At 35.9% G+C, this 20,329-nt stretch overlaps 2 protein-coding genes across 3 annotated transcripts; both read left to right on the plus strand.

Annotated features, from left to right (window-relative positions):
* The first annotated feature begins 654 nt into the window (after nucleotides 1-654).
* On the plus strand, nucleotides 655-7,479 carry LOC311079623 (retinol dehydrogenase 11). Its single transcript, XM_084109211.1, has 7 exons — nucleotides 655-866; nucleotides 2,317-2,457; nucleotides 5,177-5,368; nucleotides 5,549-5,710; nucleotides 6,056-6,172; nucleotides 6,276-6,480; nucleotides 6,851-7,479. Exons 1-7 carry the CDS (start codon nucleotides 791-793, stop codon nucleotides 6,945-6,947), a joined length of 990 nt encoding a protein of 329 aa, XP_083965337.1. The 5' UTR covers nucleotides 655-790; the 3' UTR covers nucleotides 6,948-7,479.
* A 6,404-nt stretch (nucleotides 7,480-13,883) lies between these two features.
* Nucleotides 13,884-20,323, plus strand: wdr76 (WD repeat domain 76). Of its 2 annotated transcripts, none has more exons than XM_084107640.1 (15): nucleotides 13,884-14,023; nucleotides 14,580-14,738; nucleotides 14,820-14,888; nucleotides 14,980-15,072; nucleotides 15,196-15,248; nucleotides 15,429-15,543; nucleotides 15,646-15,747; nucleotides 15,863-15,903; nucleotides 16,062-16,215; nucleotides 16,397-16,552; nucleotides 17,948-18,063; nucleotides 18,160-18,255; nucleotides 18,402-18,554; nucleotides 18,899-18,952; nucleotides 19,621-20,323. In XM_084107640.1, the coding sequence occupies exons 1-15, from the start codon at nucleotides 13,973-13,975 to the stop codon at nucleotides 19,886-19,888; spliced, it is 1,680 nt and encodes a 559-aa protein (XP_083963766.1). In that variant the 5' UTR covers nucleotides 13,884-13,972; the 3' UTR covers nucleotides 19,889-20,323. The 2 variants fall into 2 exon arrangements, with proteins under 2 accessions (XP_083963766.1, XP_083963767.1); XM_084107641.1 differs by having other exon boundaries at nucleotides 14,016-14,028.
* Nucleotides 20,324-20,329: the final 6 nt, after the last annotated feature.

Consider the following 20,329-nt stretch of genomic DNA (forward strand, 5'->3'; position numbering starts at 1 on the left):
ATAGAAAGTATCAAATGCACACCCATTCTACAATTCCACCTATTCTAACAATTACAATGACCTTATAAAGAAAATGTAAGTGGCACTGACCAAATCCCTATGCCACAATGTTGTCTCGACAATTTTCTCAGTATTTACTAAAGCAGTTTTCAAACATTTTATGCCAAGGACCTGCAAATATGATTCATTTATAATAAGGTATTTTCATGTTTAAAGGCAAATTTATCCTGTGTGAGGAAAAAAGGGGACATGTTTACTTTAAGTTGACTATGTTTTGCACCAGCTGGCAAATAACTTTATTCAAGAACTGCTATACAGCCAAAACAATCTCTGTTACTTTAAACTATCCTTGTATCTCTGTAAAGCCGCTTTGGAACAACATTGTTAAAAGCGCTATATAAATGAAGATGACTTGACTTGACCAGTCTATCTGATAAGGTAGACTGTCAATTAACCCCTGTCAATTTAAGTGTATTTTTTTCGCTTAAATCAGACTGTAAGCCAGCACTACTAATCATTTCAAATGTATTATGACACTATTGATGATTGTTGTTCCTGTGTATGCCAAAGCCGCATTTTACAACCTTCACTCTTATTTTGAAATTCGAGGCTGGAACACGTGAGTCCACTGTGTTTACTCTGAAGTTCTCTTTTCCTGTGTGTAGTGTGTGTGTGTGTGGGCGGTGACTGACCTCTCCGTCTCTCTCTCTGTCTGTCTGTACTCTGTAAACACTTTCGATGCTGAATAGAAGGAGCTCAAGTAGTTGAAGGTTAATCTACCAGTGTAATAATGCAGGAATACACAAAGGCAGCGAAGGAGTTTGTGGAAGAACACCCTACAGGTGTCACAGCTGTCCTGGTTACAGGTAAGTTAGGCAAAAGTTAAATCATAGTTTGCATGTTTATTACTTGTTCGATAAAATAATGGCTTCCCAGAACAATCAGGGTTCCTACGGCAACCAAAAACATGTCAATGTGAGGCACTTTTAAAACTGATAATTTACACTCATAAATAGATTCTGAAAAAAAAAAAAAAGAAAGAAAAAATAATATCTATATATATATATATATATATATATATATATATATATATATATATATATTATAAATGTGTATCATTTTGCAGTTACTCAGCCAAGAAAGTGTTTTTAGTGCGTGCAATTATGTCAAATGATAAATAAATAAAAAAGGTAAAAGAAAAAAGTCATGGGATTTTATTGATTGAAAGATGTGGGAACACTGTTATATTTCATTTAATGAGAAATAATGATACATCTAAGATATATCTTTTTTTATATTATCTCATTTATATCTCTATGGGCCTCTTACATGTGTATCGGATAACCTTTGCTTGGGCTTATCAAAGATACCAACGTTTTGAGAGTAGGTTAGAGGTGAGGTCTCCATAAATGTAGTCACTGATTCTAAGCCCAATTTTAGGCTTCTCTGTGTTGATTTAAATGTCTCCCTTTGTTCGTCATTTAACAAGAAAACTGCTAAAACTGCTGTTAATTAAAACAATTATGCTTTCATCATAAGAGTTACCTCCTGATTTCCTAAAGATTACTTTTTTTCATTTTTAAGTTACTTGTTATTTATTTAGGCTATGTTTATTCATTTATTGTATGTTTAATTTCAGTTGCTTTAGGCTATATTTTTTGTGAATTGTTTTTTTAGTAGACTATCTCTGTTTACTGTATCTTGCTTGAAAATGTAATTTATTGCCTTGCTCTACCTTGAGTTTCTTATCCTGTTTTCTTAAAGGAGCTGTATGTAAGAAATGTATTTCAATTAATCATAAAATGGCCCTGATATGTCACTAGACATTAAGAAATCATGTTCATTTCAAATACTTATATCACTGACAACAGTAGTCCGGCCAGGATATTGTAATTTAAAAAGTGAAGTTGCAGCCCTCAACTGATGTTGATGTTGTCATCTTGTGTTTTGGCCTGAAGCGCCACCCTCCACCTATCAACCAATCACGGAAGTCAGTAGTGTTTCAGCATCCGGGTTGCCAGCTCTGCTCTAGTTACCACAGCTACGTGTCAGCCTACGTTCCTGCTGGATCCTGCAGCCTATCTGGCAACCTCGAGTCAGGGGGGAGGGGGAGGGGATACACCGCTCTACAGTAATTTGAAAGTGATTGCAGTACCAGTTTTGGCCACAATCTTACATACGGCTCCTTTAAGTGTTTATTTGTGATATATGTATCCCCTGTGATTTTTGTTTAAAAAAAAAAAACACCACTTTTGCTAAACAAAAAAAGAGAGTGAAAAGGTTAGAGGTGAGGTAATGATGTTGCTGTACCGGTAGGTGTGGGTCTCTTTGCCCTGCGGAGATGGCTGGGTGGTGGAGTCTGCCGCAGCAGAGCGCGCTTGGACGGCAAAACTGTTCTGATAACGGGAGCCAACACTGGTATCGGTAAAGAGACTGCGGTGGACATGGCCAAGAGAGGTCAGATCATTTTAATGGAGTTCCTAAGTTATTTTAAAGTATTAATTAAACTGGCATCATGATAGGTCTATATAGCAAGTCTATTTTTTGATACACAACACACTTGTAGCCAATCGGCAATAAGGGCGTTCTCATTAGGGCAAGGTGCCTGTGTTGCATAGCCTGTTTGTGAATTTTGGAGGCGGAGCCATAAAGGTAGGTGTCCGATCCTTTTGGGGAAGGGTGTGTTTGTTTTGGTGATTTCAAATATCAACAGCATTTTTCAGAAATCACTTACTGCACCTTTAATGACAACCTTAAAACACAGTAATGAGCAGGGCTTGACATTAACACCCTCCAAATGCGGGTGGATTTCAGTGGTGGCGTGTAACGCAGTCACTTTGGCAGGTTGAATTTTATATAATATAAATTTTTCAGTTGTAGTCTTTTAAAGGTACAATATGTAAGAATTTTGTAGCAAAATATCCAAAATCCACTTGCACAGTGTTATATATTTCTTTCAGTTGTGTACTTAAATTATCCTAAATGTTTCCAAGAATTTGTAAATTCAGAGAAATTCACAATTTTAAATAGTGCCCGTCCCTTGTCGCCTGTCAATGACGCAATATCTGCGTTACCCCTGGTTTCCGCTTGTACTGCCATAGTAACCATGGCAACAGACGTGGACAACTGCGTAATGTATGGCGGCACGCTGTTGTTGTTTCGTTCAAACATTATGGACCATGGCAAGCAGACTTTGGGACAAAAGGAGAAATAAGACAAGGATCAATATCAGCGTGGCGTTTTCGAGATGCCGAGAGCTCCACGTCCGCGACAAACTTCGACTTGACAGAGCTGTACGACTTGACAGAGACGCCGCTCTTGCTTGCACTTTATTAGACAGGTGAGCAAATGTACATAAAACGAATCAATGTTATATAGCTCAACATGATGTAATGTTAGAATATGATCAGTATATTATTCTAATGTTGATCTAGATTACTGCTAGTCTCATACAGACAACAAACTAACACATAGAATAACATTATAACTTTCAACTCACTCAAATGCAGTTTAGTATGATAGTGTAACGTTAGACCAAGGGAAACAGCTCTGCGTTACCTCACACGTTTAATTCGTCAAATAAACTGACCAGTTTGAGTAGTAATTCAGCACTTGCGGGTAGTTCGGTAGAATGAAATGTCCTCATTCCTTTAGATCCGCGGGACTCGTGTGTGACGCTGATATCTGATGTCTCTCATTAGCAATCGCGACCTGCTTCATATCACAGTCATGTTAAAAAACATGAATGTATTCACTCATAAACATTATTTCCCCTTAAACATTATTAATGTTAGATCCATCGGCATGACGACAAGTTCCATGATTCCACGCTCATTTACTGCGTCATCAATCTAGGCCTTTGTTATTGTAAGAGGTTAGCGACCCCTTCAGGTGAAAAAAATACATATTGTACCTTTAAAAAGGCATCTGAAATAATAAACTAAGTGCAATGAAGTGTTGTCAAAAGTATTGATTTTTTGATACATATCACTAAAATATCTGAAACTCTTCTGCAAGATACCCAATACCAGCTGCGCGTTCAAGCTCTATAATCTCTCCGACAGCGAGTTGAAACACAAACCCTTTACTCACTCATTTCATTTGCTCTGGATGAATATTGTGTTACAGGGCTTGAATTTCGGAGAGGGATTGCACGTATTGAGTATAATTTTACTCATTCCTGCAGATTTTGTGCTCACAACCAAAGTGCGTGCACATAAAGACAAGTATATTGGCTATATAAAACAGTATAATGTGTCCGTGCGTAAAGTGACAGCAGCCTAATATACCGGCTGGCAAAATTATGAGATAATATTAAAAATATCTATATGGCAGTTTTTCCCTATGGTATCGATGTCAAAATAGTGAAAATGCTGAGTGGCTAGTAACTCTGGAAAACCACTAACCCCAGTGGCTGGTGAGCAAAAAAGTTAAAGTCAAGCCCTGGTAATGAGGGTCTAAAGAGGTCCACACTGTTTTGTGTTTTTAGTGACTTGGCAAAAAACTGACCTTGATTTAGAGGACAAACGTTTAAACAAATATTATAGTTTAAAACAAAATTGATTATTTTTACTGAAAAGTACTAAAGTCATTATTTTTTTACAATCTCTGGACAGTTATACCACCTTGACATTTTTTACGTTTAAGCTCCACAAAAATTAAATTGATTGTATGTTTTTTATAGGTGTATTCAATTCAATTTGTTGGTCTGAATTGAATGTTTAATGTATTTTTGAATAACTTTTTGAATCCAGACACAAAATGAGCATCACATCAATGACCCTCATAACAGTGCCGATGGAACTCTGTACCTGAATTTCACAAACAGCCCGGTTAGATGATTTTTGGACACTATCTTATTCATTTGATTGATATTTATACTGATTGATATTCAGTACCCTCAATGGTATATCCGATGGGTTTGAAAAGGATGATAAATTCACAGGGGGGAGATAAAACTGCAATCCATTAAGCAATCCATCACTTATGAAACCACACTAACATGGCCCAGTTTGTTATTATGAGGCTAATGAAACCCCTTCAAAGTTGGAAACTCAGATAGTGATAGATAGTGCATAAGAGCTTTGTAGTACTGTTGTATTTGTTGAAGGCTTGATGGTTGCAGAAAATATTGCATTGTCACAACAATTACTGTTTATTAACCTCCATTGTTCAGGTGCAAGGGTGATTCTGGCTTGCAGAGACATGGGCAGAGCCAACAGAGCAGCGGATGAGATCAGGAAGAGGAGCGGAAATGGCAACGTGGCTGTGAAGATGCTGGATCTGGCCTCCTTGCAGTCTGTCCGAGCTCTGGCCAAAGATGTACAGCAGAATGAGGAGAGATTGGATATTCTCATTAATAATGCTGGTAAGGAATGTCAGACAGATTATAATGCATAAGCACATGGTTGATACAGTAACAAAGTGTTTTATTTTTTGGCAACAGATTACAAGGTTTGCTCTGTCAGCAAATGAAACCTATGTATTGTATGTATTTATTTATTCATTCATTTAAATTTAATTAGATTTATTTATTTTTTGCCATCAGGGATAATGATGTGCCCACAGTGGCAGACAGAAGATGGCTTTGAGATGCAGTTTGGGGTGAACCACCTGGGCCATTTCCTGCTTACCAACTTACTTCTGGACTTGTTGAAGAAATCAACACCTAGCCGTGTTGTCAATGTTTCTAGCATGGCCCATGAGAAAGGTATGGAATCCCATCTATGTCTTTATGTGCTTAGCTGAATTATGCCTACAAAAAAAAGCTTGCACATTTTTATCATTATCATTTTTTTATCATAATTATTTAAATTATTGCAAGCAGTAATTGAACTCCTTATCCAAATCCCTGACAAGATGCTCAGTTTTGACAAAATGTAAGGTAATTGTATTGTACCATTGTAGGGCAGTGTGCATTGATGGTATTATTTTCCAACATATTTTATTTTAATGTATTACAATGTAAATACATTTAAAGTGTTTATGACACATTAGATTTTTTGATTCCCAAGCATGTAATTCATTAAATTTCAAATTATTTTCTGTTGGATAGGCAAGATTTATTTTGATGATATAAACCTGGAGAAAGACTATGATCCATACATAAGCTATCGACAGAGCAAGCTGGCCAATGTTCTGTTTACCCGTGAACTAGCTGTCAGGCTGAAAGGTAAGCTATAAAGAAAACTTTCTCATTCTTATTGAATTGAAACATCACAGTGTCACACTCTCAATCATGCTGCTTTCAAACACTTTCCCTGTATGTCATTCAGGCACAGGAGTGACAACTTACTCTCTGCATCCTGGGGTAATCCGTACTGAACTCGGCCGACACTTTTTACCCGCCCTGCCTCTGTGGAAGAGGCTTATGTTCTTGCCCTTTTTTTTCTTTGTCAAAACACCTTGGCAGGGTTCACAGACCACCATCTATTGTGCGGTGGATGAGAGTCTGCAGAATACCAGTGGCCTTTACTACAGGTCAGTGGCTTTTTCTGTCACATGTGTTAACTGCAATTTAGTATGATTATGTTCAAGGCGTGCATGGAGGTGTAAACAACTTTTCTAAAGTTAGCGTTACAACGCAAAACATGGTTGCATGTGTGTCACCTCTCCCAAGATATCATAGACAGGCAATTATAGGAAGAAGCTGACAAACTTGATACAATGAACAAGCTTTGAAGTTTTACAATGGATGTCTTCATAATTTTAATAAGGTCAAAATAGAAAAAACAACAAACTTTTTTCCATACAGTTTTAAAGCTTTTATTCACACTATTGTCTGAGCATTGTCGTTAAATAATGATCATTTCATGCTTTTGTTCATTGCTCTCTTTTGGTCATTTTGCAGTGATTGTGCAGCCAAAGAGGCGGCTCCTCAGGGTAGGGATGATGCTACAGCCCGCAGACTGTGGGATCTCAGTGCTTCCATGGTGGGCCTGGCTTGAGACAACACCTTGCCCAATGAAAATCACTCTCTTCATTTAAAAAACAGTGTGTCGCCATTCCTGCCTAAATTTTACATTCCAAATTTTCAGTCTATTTAATCTGCTTACTTTATATAAAGAACGGAGAGCCTGTTTGAGTAAGAATGTAGGAAAGTTGTCAGGTTGGTGATGCCTATGCAATAAGATAAACTGCAGTATGAAGTGTAAATTTAAGCATGAAATAATTTGTGAGATCTTAATGCTATTAGCCATATTGCATAGCTATACAAATTAGACATATACCTTTCATATTCAAATTTCATTGCCATCGTTTGTGTAATTTGATACCATGTATCACAATAAAATTCCATGCATAACATGAATGTAGGTTAACATTTTGTTAACATGATGAAATAAAAACATTAAATAAATTGTAAATTAAAGGTAAAGAGCATTTTATACAATAAAGTTTGTAGAATGACATGAGTTGCATTTAGAGTAAAATTGGAATGTTTGAATTCTTTTCCCCTTACATAAACAGAGTTTATCTGAATGTTTTTGCTTGCAGATTTATTTTTATTGCGCCTATTTAAAACGTTGGTATTGTTTTCATTAAGCCGTGAGCATTATTGTCATCAAAAGATAATAATGTCTGTATTAAGAAAAGTAACACATACTCTACCAATTTGCAAAGTACTAATCTACTGCTAACTTATTATTATAGAAATTAATGTGATTGAGAAGTGTCCTGTTTGGTAAAGATGAATAAAAAAAGAGACTAAAAATACAACATCACCAACTCATGTGCAGCCCGAGTTTACATTGAGACATACATATATACACCTACATTTCAGTTTTAGTATAGTAAAAAAAATAAAAAATAATTATGGTTAAATTAATAAATATTGGTTCTCATTGGCACCATAATTTAGAAATACAAAACTCAAACATGATGATTATATGTATGCAAGTAAGACATGAAATGACAGTCAATTATGCTGTTTCAGCAGTATCTGGAAAAAAGTTCAAGTAAATCATATAAGAGTTAGAAAAGGTTTTAAAATAATACTGAGTTAAACTTATTACCAACTACTAGTTATTCAGTCATTGACATTCACAAATGTGCACATATCACCAACGCACCCTGACCTGAGAGCCCAGCAGACACAAAGCTGTATGTGTCAGCCACATGCCCTTATCAGTTCTCCGTCCAACAGATTCACCATCTTTAGCTGGGCTGGAAAAGTGATAAGGAGATGTGAGCGACCATTTGAACATATACTCAACAGTTCCACTGAGAACTCCAACTGCTTCCATACAAATCTCCGGCACAAGTTCCCACCTGCTCTGTCCAGCATTTTTCTTTCAGCCAAAAGAACAGCAAATGAGTCTTCGTGACATGTCTCCCCATATAGGTATCTGCAGCTGTTATTACCAGTTTAGAGAGGACATCTGTGATTTTTCCAGGGCTCCCGGCAGCTTTCCACCAGGATGAGTCTAAGTCCGCCTTCCACAAACCATAGTTTTGAGGCAGGAGATCTGCACGGTGTTGTACAGACTCACAGTCTGTACTTACGCCACTGTGGACACACCCCACAGATGAGTTTTATTTCCTCTCCACCCCACCTATCTGCAAGTCAACCATGGCATGCTATTGGTTCACAATTTGGGATCATAGATCAAACCCCTTCAGCAGCCAAAAGAGAGTGTTTATTTGTTGGTTGTGCTGTCAGTCATGATCAAATCAGCCAATGAAAAGGGAAAGACCAGGTCCAATAGGTGTGTTTTATCCCAGGTGTGACTGAAATGAACATTCCAGTCTTCATATACCTATCTATCTCCTCTTCTGCTTCCCTAGCTGCGGCACACCCTCTTCAGATAAGCGACAGAACACTTCCTGCTGTTGTTTTTATGGGCTTTCATCTGCCAAAATCACTCAGCATCACTTGTCACTTAATGCTCAATGAGAGATAAAGATATAAGAAGACTGTAGAATGTAGAGTTGGTTTGGAAAACCAAGGAGGAGAAAATTTTAAAGAAGGAAAAGTTTTAGAGTTGAATCAAGGACTGCACTGAATCTCACATGCACACTCACTCATATAACCAGCTAATAGGAGACATTCTCGGTAACTTTGGGTAACATTCTGGCAAGGTTCTTGTTCAAAGTTATGAACAAATGTTCTTCCAGTTGCGTTAATAGAACGTACATTCAAAGTTATTTGGTCTTTAATAACGTTATTAAAACATTATCACAAACATTTTATTTATAGATCATTCATGAAACATTTTAGTTGGATGTTAGTCTGTTTTGTTCAGATGTTATAGAGAATATTCAGAAGTAACTTTCCCGCAATACTTGCAAAATGATAAAATAACGCTCTAACGTTCACATAACCAAGAAAACGTTTTCATAACTTAATGGGAACGTTAGTAAAACATTCATAGAACAGTAACCCTAAGCCCTTAAATGCATAGTTCACCCAAAAATGTAATTTCAGTCATTTTAAACCTGCTGAATACACAATAAATGGTTAACAGTTTTTTCAAAACAACATTGGACCCCACTGACATTCATTGTATAGTCCCAAAAACCACATATTTTTGATACATTTTAGAAAATGTAAAATTATGAGAGCATTTTCCTTTTTTCTTCTCTTTTTTTTTTTTTTTTGTGTGTGTGTGGACTGTCCCTGTAACAGGTGCATGCAGTAACATGCACTGTTTGCTCCGAGCAGTCAACATCACATTAAATTTCCCCACGCACAGACACACCGCAGGATTTATTAGGGTGTGTGTGAGTGTTTGTCATTGTGCGCATGTGCCTCAAGGTGGTGTGAGAATGCAGGTTTGTAGCATTCCAGGGAATACAAACTCTGCACGGTTTCAGCCTAAAACGAGTTAAAACAAGTAAAAAGCTTAATCATCCTTCAGTGCGACTATGAACTTATCACTTACAATCATGTGTAATGGATGTCAGACATAAGGGATATATAACGCTTATGTCTGGTACAGAATAGGCTGAAGGGGACACAGACACGCACAAATGCACACATACACACGCATTCAAACGCACATCCCAGACAGCTGTCCAACAAATTAAATCACGCTCATCTCTCAATGACTCAACAAATGCTTCACTGACAGAATATGGTGGATTGGTTTATTCTTAACACTAAAATGAACTTAAACTTCACAGTTAACAAATGTTCATAAAAGTCAAAGTTAACCCACTGTGGGACTAATTATGAAATCACAGCTAGAAAAGATAAATGACTTTATATTTTACATATATTTAAGGCTAAAATAATTTTCCATAATTAGTTTTCAACATCTGACCTTTGACCTTTTTTAGGGTGCTGTCATTTATCACTGACTTTATCCTATTAGGGTAAAATATTTTTCAAGCCTGAAACTTGTCTGAAACTTCACACACATTTAAATGCATTTTCACTATCTGAAAAGTAGTGTAGTCTTAGTGTTTCAAAAAACATTAAAAAGCTTTATTAAGATTCCATTTTATCGTGCACCGCTATATTTGATTTGGAACTTACATTTGAAAATGTCAAAAACTTTACAATTTTACAACTTCACAAATTTAGATGCAACTTAGCTGCCAGGAAAGTAGTGAAACAATGTCCTAGACGTGATGTTTCAAAAAACATACAAAAAATTATTTAACATTGTTTCATACTTGGAATTCCAAATCAATGATTGTAGCACAAGTGGAAATCAACATGACACTTCTTTTTCAGTGTAGCCCACACTTTCCACACGTAACTCGATTCTGTTTAGTCATCATTTTTGGATCATTTGTTTGTCAGTGTAGTGAGACCAATAGGCAGTGGCCTCTTTCCTGACCTCTGGTTGTAGTCTGGATCACATCTTCTAAACTGCCATAGGATAATGTTACAAAATTCCTGACTTCCACAACAATCTATGGCTTATATTCTTCATCTCTGCCATCTCCCTCGCTGCTTCGATTTTCCTTGATCTTCAACTTCTTCCTTTCTTACTACGACCTTATTTTCTGATGCACTGCCGTCACTATCATCAATACTTTCTGGGAAAGGTACAGCTTTTCCTCTCTTGTCTTCTATAAAACTTATTAACATCAACCTAAAACACAGGCAAAAATACTATCATACTTCCTGCCAGTACTGAACAATAGTGCAGCTACACAGAAAGTATCCCCTATAAGGACTTTGTCATTTATGCATTTGATCTTTAAGTTATTTTACCAAATGTGCACTAAAAATGACTAAAACCGTTTGAAAACATATTTGGATGTATAATGATATAAATGACGATGCCCCATAAAGGGTGTAGATGATGTAGTTTATATAATTCCCAGAAAACCAAACCCAGTTTCAAGCATATACTTCCTTATTAGACTATTCCTTGGACAACTGTGGATTGCCTATAGCAGGTTTATATACATAACTAAACACGGAATTTTTGAAGAGCTATAATAAATATTTTACGTTTTAAAAAGTGTATTAAATCAAATGAAATTCCCAGTACATTGATTTTATTGGCAAATTTAAGACAACTTTCCGCCTGACTGGTTGTTTTGCGACTGATGGTTAGTGATGTCTTAGCATGCCTGTGTCAGGGAAAGAGAGGCAGTGACTCTGTGGGCTTTGTGGCCAATTATCTAGTTGAGTTCCTCTGGATGGTGTGAAAGTCGCATGCAAAGCAAACAAGCTTCAGTCGGCCTTTATCTGATCCTGGAGTTCCGTCCAAATCACACACCAGGATCATTCATGTGGATAATAGGATATATGCTAAAACATCTTCAGCAACGCAGCAGGATTACAGAACACACATTCCCAGCATTATTAGTCATCTCCTGTTCACCACTCATCAAAAAAAATCATTAAAACAAGTTTAATTCTTAAACTATTGTTTACATTATAGTTCATTTTTATATACATTTGGGACATTAAATAAGGAATATTGCTTTTAATTATCTAAAATCTAAATTAAGGACAACATAACTAAATATGTATCACGTATGGCTTTCAATACTATTCAAGAAGCATTTTTTCAAACAGATGTTTGAAATTTGACTGACTGCTTGTTGTAATGCTATTGAACATATATATTATTATTAATATATGCAATACTGCAATATTAAGTTTTATTCAAAGTACATATAGAAATAATTGTAAATAAATGTCATTTTAAATGTCATTTTATTTTCATTCTTAAAAATAGAAGTGGTTATTATATGTTTTTCAACAACTTACATTAAGAACAGCTATAGCATATATATCCATCGTCACACTCACAAATGTTAAAGTGTTAAAATGTAAAGAACATAAATTCCTTGCTTTATTTTCAGTTGACTATATTCTGCCTGATACAACAGTTTCATTCTGAAAGAGCAAAGTCCGACCGACTCCTTTGTCAATTTTTTCCTTTGAGCTGAAACATGAGAAGTTGTGAGAAAATAACCCTGAGCTACCTGTGAGCAAAAAACATATGAAATGTGGTTATTTCTGAGAAATACGATTATCAACTTCACATTTTCACATTCAGACAAACATAAGTTAAAGCAACACAGATTTGGTCATCACTAGTTTTGTCATCAATGTTTGGAAAACTATTAAAATATTCATAATTTAAAGCAGCTAGGCTACAGTGAAGCTACTCATATAAAAAGTTACAAATCAGCTTGGTACACTGAAGCTACTTAAATGGGCTTTATTAATTACTATTTTACAATCATACTGAATAAATTTAAACATACATTTACACTAAATATCCCATTTAAATTAAAAGCCACACAAGGACTTCTGTAAATATTTTTTGAGGTTTACACACACACACAAAAAAACTGTTGATATGATTATTTTCTGCCTTTCCTATCCCTTCAAATAATGGGAAGAGGAGAGCTTAGTATGCACTAGCTCTAGTTATCTAGTAGTAGACCTATACGTATGACCATGCTGCTTTATGCGTTTGTACAATTGCACTTCTCAGCCACTAGAGGGAGACAACTCCCTGGAACTGGCTTATCCTAGCAACTGAACTGAAGCAGCATTATGGAATAGTATACTAGCATACTACTATTTCTACAAAGACTTGGTGAATTCGGAACTGCATACTAGCATACTGCTTATACTATTTCTGTCATAGAAAGATATTTTCAAAGTACTAGTAAGAGTAGTGTATAGGCTACTGTGCGGCTCCGAATTTTAACCGAAAAAGCTGTGTCCGAAATTGCATACTTCCCTAGTAGGGATTTTGATAAAAGAAGTATGTCTGAATTCATAGTAATCATAAAAGAGTAAGCAAAAAGTACCATTACAATACGTAGCTACCATTGCATACGATGGACACTTTACTATCCCATGAGACCATAATAGAGGATGCAATAACTGATGCTGCAGGTCACATGATAACGACAACACGGCTACTTCATACATAGCCTACATGATACATTCATAGCCTACTACAGAGCTAGAGTAGGCTATCTAGGTATCTAAGTATAGAGTATCTAAGTAGACTTATTTGCAGGACCATAAATTTCTCTCAAATTGGGCCCTCTTACTCGTTGTCTCTTCACAAGCCTCTCAAATGTCTCTATCACCAAGATACAAAAAACAAAACAAAAAAGGGTTAATAAACACGTTAGAAGTGATTTAACTTATAGAATGTAAAGCAAGAATAAAATAATAAATAAATCATTAACATAGTCTAAAAATAGGTTTAAATTACAAATGAATTACATAAATAAAAGCTTAAGCGTAACTCTTTAATTTTCTATTACGCCGTGCTCGTTTACTGCACCTCACGTGCATCGGTTTATAGAAGTGAGCAGAGTTAAATAAGTACCCAAACATGAAACGTCACGAGGGCATATTGAAACACCTCCCAGCTCCCACATGATGAATATCAAGATGGGTCACAACTTTCACTCTTTCAGTGCCATAACAAAAGGGGCGGGGACAGTTACGAAACCGGTCAGTAACGCGGGAGTTTTCATAACAGCAGCGTGATTCAAAGGAAGTGTGTTGAATAACCTCCTCATCTGCATAGACATGGATGCAGATACAAGTGAAATAAGTTTAAAGACGATACAACTTTTACAGGTGAGGTGCGCTCCCGTTTCTCACTTCCAGACTTAATAAAGCACGTGCTGATGATAACTAGTCTGTATGTCATAAGTATCTTGCCATTATCTGCATAAGTTACATAGAGACAGTTTATTTATTGCACTGTGTAGCTCGAATGTGTGATTGACGTTTGATTCACACGTATGGCCGAAGCAAACCCGAATTACACTTTTTTAACTTTAGGCCCGCTATGATAGAGGAATAATTACGACAAAGTAAATCATAGCCAGATAGAAGCTTGCCTCTCCTGACGACGAGATGAGAAAATTGACCGGTTTAACCGTTATTTCGATTATTTATGGCTGACGAGGCTCTGAACAACAGCGAAACCTATTATATTTGGAATAAAATAAAGTTAAGTAGTGTAACGGACGAATAAAAACCGATGTGGTCAGTATTATATTGTTTTTGTAAAGAAACTCCTGCAGTCCAATGCAGTGATTATAGCGCCCCCTGTATGACACATAGCGCAGACATATGCTGGTCGTTAAAGCAGGATTATTTTTTTGAATGTAAAATGTATCATTTTTAGGAGAGGACACCGTCTCAGAACCCTGGGATGGACGAACCAGTGCGCCGGACTTCCCGTCGAATTAGAGAGAGAAAACAAGAAAAGAAACAACTGTTATCCCCAAAACGTCTGACATTTAGGCCTAAGGTGAAAAACACCAGAAAGGGAGTCAAGAGAAAGGTAAAGAGACGTCCCTTATGAAACATTAAACCCCTAATTGTGTTTGTGAACATGTATATTGACTATTACATATTATCTTAGAAAAATGACAGTGAGGAAGAAGAAAATGTTCAAGAGGCACAAGCAGACAATGACAACGAATTTCTTCCAGTAAGTGCAAACACTACACGATCACGTCTACTACAAAAGGTCCACTTTCCATCTGAATGGCAAAATCCACCTTTTCTGTCTTCTCAAACAGGGTTATCGTGAGGGTTTGTCTGAATATGAGCTGGAACGACTGGAGAATATCAGACAGAACCAGGCCTTCCTCAATTCCCTGAAGTTGCCGCAGGTAAAACTTTGTAGTGAGGCAGGAGAGTCATTTTTTTTAATAATTTGGCTGTTTTTCCACATAAAACTTGCTTTACTTTATGCCCTTGACTTAATGAATTAGTACATTGGTACTTGTTTGCAGATTTCTGAAGCTCTGAGACCCAAGCCAAAACCTACTCTGAAAGGCCTGAAAAAGTAACTATTAATAGTAACATTTCAAAATGGCACAATGAAAATGTATATAATAAACAATATTTATTTTAATATATATATATATATATATATAAAATTGTATTATTTTCAGTTGAAGTGCTCCTAATGTTTAAAGGTCAAAAACTCCACAGTCTCATTTACTAAAGAAGTTATTTAATTTAGGGAAAAGACAGAAACAGAGATGCTCCCTGTTCGCAAGTCGCTGCGGTTACAGAATAAGGGTCCTCAAACAGCTACAGGTACTCTAGAAATGACCCCTTCTACTGCCATAGAGCCTGTAAGTAACAGTTGAAAGTGTTAATGTTAAATTTTAACACCATTTTGACAAAGCGCTATGAAATGATTTGATGTGAAATTAAACAAATGTGTCTTATTTCAGGAAGAAATTGTTAAAAAAGCCCCTGGACCAATACCACTGGATCCAATCAACCTGGAGGAATATGTCAGGGTACCTGAAGATTTATTAAATCTCTGGAATGAGGTCAGTGTTTACACATGGACAAGAACACTCCTATATTAATCGGAATTTGGTCATATTCCAATTACTTGTGCATCACGTATTAACCCAAAATATGTATGATTTATATCTTTTATAGGTCCCATTAAAACAAGATACAGAAACATTGGATTTTAAATCGTGAGTAACATGTCAAAAGGAGAGTGTTTATCTATGCATGTAATTTTGGTGTCTCTTCTGTCAGTTTCAGATGAGGTCAATCTTGTAGTAATTTGTAGCAATATACGCAATGAGAACGTATCACTGTTTTAAAAAATGGAATAACATATTTTTTTCAGGTACCAAGAAGTGCTGCAGAAATTATCCATCGAGGAAGGTTGTGTGGTGAAAGTTGTGAAAGGTCGGGTCTGTTCAGCAGCTTTTCACCCCTCCGCTTCTAGCTTGCTCATGGCAGCAGGAGACAAGTTCGGCCACCTGGGACTCTGGAAGCCAGTGAGATAACAGTTTACTGGGGTGATAAAAAGGAGAGATGTTTGTGAAAGTTGGATGGTGGGAAAGGAGAGATGTTTGTGAAAGTTGGATAGTGGGAATGTAATTAAGTGACTAATGGCTATTCCAAGATTTTCTCTGCTATGCCTATCTTAATGTACAATGTTAACTGTGTTTCCCTTAGGATGCTAAATGGGGCGATGATGGTGTACTCTGCTTTGAACCCCACTCTCGTGCAATTACCAGCATGGCCTTTTCATCTCACCCTTGCAACCTCATCACAGTCAGCTATGATGGCTCTGCACGCAGCATGGACCTGGAGAAGGCTGTGTTTGATGAGGTGAAAACTACAGCCAGTCTTTGAAAATGTTTACACTGGTCATATGTAGGGTTGGGTAAGCCATTCCGATTCTGCTCATCGATTTAGATTCTTATCCATTTATAGCTTTGATTCCAATAAGGTAAAAAAAAAAAAAAACTTTTAGCAAAAAAATGAATTGCAGCTGTATACCATGAACAAAAATCAATAGGCTTAAGAACACTTACACGGAACTTTGCCTATGGTTTTAACAAAAATATCTGGTTTTAACAAAAATATCACAACAAAAACAACTAGCCTAACTAATATAAATAAATAATAAACTAGAAATAGCACAAATAAATACAACTAAACAATGATACAGATAAAATTTGTATTTTCAGGTAGGTGTTGTGTTCAGGTAATCGTAATCAAATGTAAAATAACTGCGCTTTATAAATAAAATATACATTACAAATATAGTTAGAAAAGTTATTCAGTCAAGATCAGTGAGTGAATTTTCTCTCTTTTGTTGTTTGATTAATGTTAATTACATGGACGGCAGCAGGAATATTGGGCTGCTGTCACTTTAAGACCCAGTGCACGGAGCCAATATACACATGCGTTTTCTTTCTCAACTGTTTACTTTCACTTAAGACAAAACTGACTGTTTTACGACGACATAATTTTGTGTGTATTTGTCCGTTCAAGTGGAAGAAGAAGTGAAAGAGAACTTTCTGTGCACTCCTTGGATGTGTGCACAGCACAGAAAACAGAGCACAGGTTTTCTTACGCTTGAATGGTTTAAAATAACATTAAAATGCACACAAAGGAATTAATAAGAGGAGTAGAAATGTTCATTTTATAACAAGTATCCAATTCCAGAAGTGGAATTGATTTTTGATTCCCCACCCTAGTCATATGTATTTATTGTGTGATATGTGATGCACCATTGAGCAAGTTGCTATAGTAGGTTTTTGTGTAGTCAAGCTACAGTCTTTGTCCATGTATATATATACAACAGTGTGTAATTGATGAATTAAATGTATTACTGTTTTACTGTAAATATGATCAGATAAATCCAGCCTTGGTGAGGATAAGAGACTTATTTCAAAAACATTAAAAAAATCCTACTGACCCAAAACTTTTAAAAGGTAGTGTATAAATGACAAAAATATTTTATATTGGCTACAATCATGAGAAAGAGAAAAGTGACAAAATATTGAAATTTGTATTTTTGAAGATATTGGAATCTGTCATTTGCAACAACAACAAACAAAAAATATAAAAAAAATTTTTTTTTTTTTTTACACACGTTAGTGTATCCCTAGTAAATCATCTTACCATCCAATATCTGTTTTTTAATCCTGTTTTGGTGCCATCTTACAGATGTACAGCCTTCAACACTTTTAAAGATAACTACTGTTTTGTACTCAGGTGTATCGCTCAACTTCTGGACTGAAAAGTTTTGACTTTTTGTCAAACGACTGCTCCACTTTACTATTCGGTGAATGGAATGGAGAAGTTGCTGTTGTTGACCGTAGAACTCCTGGGTGAGATCAAAATGTCAACATAAATGTTAAACCTAAATACCCCATACAAAAATAAGTATTTACATCATAAATTATAAAGGAAATGTGTGATTGCAGGAAATATGAATCTTTGCATACCATGGCTGATAAACCTATACGCTGTGTTCATGTCCATCCTGTGCAACAGCATTACTTTGTAGTGGCAGAGAGCAGGTATCACATAACACTTCTCAACTAGACAGTTTCAGTTAATTTTCACCAAATAATGATCAACGTGATGTTTCACAAGTTGCTGAGTAAATTACATACACTGCATACAAAAGTATGTTTTTGTTATGTTTGTTTTTTTCTCCTTCTAGTTTTGTGAACATATATGACTTGCGTCATCTAAAACGAAGGAACAGTCTAGCAGTCTGTGAACTCAAAGGTCACCGCCGCAGCGTCTCCAGTGCCTTTTTCTCCCCACACACAGGCAACAGAGTTCTGACCACCTGCATGGACGACAACATCAGGTGCTGAGAGATCACAAGCCGCACTGCTAGAAGTTGCTTGTGTTAAATCTTCTTGCAAATGTACCAATAGAGGGTGCCAGAGCATCATGGCTATGTGCCAGAATAGGTTGAATAGGCTTTTTTATTAATTTTTGTGTTTGTGTTTTTCTTTCCCCCTTACTATAGTTCTAAACTATACAAAGCAATTTAAATTGAAATATAAAATAGTCTTCCAAGAATTGTAAATGCCACCTATCCTCCAAACCGCTTATCCTCTTTAGGGTCTGCTGGAGCCTGAAGAATTGGAAATGCATTACAATTTGTAATACAAATGTTTTAATAACCTTTTTACAATTTTGTTTTAGGGTATTCAACACTTCCCAAATGGATTGCAATACTCCTGTAATAAAATCAATTATGTAAGTATTTGTGTTATCATATGTGTTAAATAGCACTGTTCAAAATATTGGGGTTAGTAACTTTTACATTGTTTTTACATTTTACATTACGTACTTTTTTACATAAATGCTGTTCTTTTTAAACATTTTATCCATCAAAGAATTCTGAAAAATATGCATTCATTTGATGTTTTCCACAAAAATATTAAGCGGTTTTCAACATGGATAAGAATAAAATGGAAAATTAGAAAATCTTTATTTTAAGTAATAATACTATTTCATAATATTACTGTTGTTGTTGTACTTTTGATGATAAGAGACTTATCTATGCTTAAAAAGCATTAAAATCTTACTGATCCGAAACTTTTAAACAGTAGTCTCTACAAAAAAAATAAAAAAAATTGCATGGCTGCAAAAATGAGCTAGGCATCATATAACGCTTTGGGACCCTACACAAAGTGGGTGCCAAAATCATAAATTTACAAGCCAAAAACTTAAATGCAGTTATTAACAGTAGCAACAATACGTTATTTTGTGTGCATTTATCTTTTATAGATGTGTTCATATTTTATTCTGACTAGATGTGTAGATTATGCAATATTCTATGTTTGAACCATTTTAGTTTCTGTATTTTAGTTTTTTAATCAGAAGTGCCCATTGTAACAGCCGGTTAAATTCTTTCTATGTAGGCACAACATGCATACAGGTCGGTGGTTGTCCAAGCTGAGTGCAGTATGGGACCCCAAGCACCAAGATTGTTTTGTGATTGGCAGCGTGAACAGGCCTCGCCAAATTCAGGTATATCACGAGAGTGGTCGTCTCCTTCACACTTTTCGCAACATGGACCACCTGACCACAGTGTGCTCCATCACAGCATTCCACCCAAGCAGGAACACTCTGCTTGGAGGCAATTCAAGTGGGAGACTGCACATCTTTACCGACAGTTTCATCAACTAGGAGAGATGCATTTATTTACCCGTTTATTGAATTGATTGTGTTGGTTTTCTGCTTCCCTCTTTTTTTTAAAACGCACAACAAAGCACTTGCTTGTACTGTTGTTTTATATAAAATACATTGTTGGTTTTTCATTCTTGTAACATTAAACGTAATATTAAAGATTTAAAGACTTGAATAATCTTATCTTAGTCATATATTTTGTCTTTAAAAATAATACCATGATTCAGTAGCTGATTGTAATTTTATTTTTTTATGAACACGTTCATCGTGAATTCAAATGCAAAGAAAGTTTATAGTTTTGGTTTTCTGCTTCCCTCTTTTTTTTTTACACACAACATAGCACTTGCTTGTACTGTTGTTTTATATAAAAGATGTTGTTTGTTTTCGTTCTTATAACATTTAACATGTAATATTAAAGAAGAGGATATGGACTTGAATAAT

Source organism: Abramis brama, assembly GCF_963993115.1.
Source record: "Abramis brama genome assembly, chromosome: 3".
NCBI classification, from domain to species: domain Eukaryota; kingdom Metazoa; phylum Chordata; class Actinopteri; order Cypriniformes; family Leuciscidae; genus Abramis; species Abramis brama.

Coding starts and splice junctions, on each gene's coding strand:
- LOC311079623 (XM_084109211.1), top strand. CDS start 791: ATGCAGGAATACACAAAGGCAGCGAAGGAGTTTGTGGAAGAACACCCT. Junction 5,369..5,548: donor TATTCTCATTAATAATGCTG/GTAAGGAATGTC, acceptor TTTTGCCATCAG/GGATAATGATGTGCCCACAG. Junction 5,711..6,055: donor TAGCATGGCCCATGAGAAAG/GTATGGAATCCC, acceptor TCTGTTGGATAG/GCAAGATTTATTTTGATGAT.
- wdr76 (XM_084107640.1), top strand. CDS start 13,973: ATGGATGCAGATACAAGTGAAATAAGTTTAAAGACGATACAACTTTTA. Junction 14,889..14,979: donor ATGACAACGAATTTCTTCCA/GTAAGTGCAAAC, acceptor CTTCTCAAACAG/GGTTATCGTGAGGGTTTGTC. Junction 15,544..15,645: donor CTTCTACTGCCATAGAGCCT/GTAAGTAACAGT, acceptor GTCTTATTTCAG/GAAGAAATTGTTAAAAAAGC.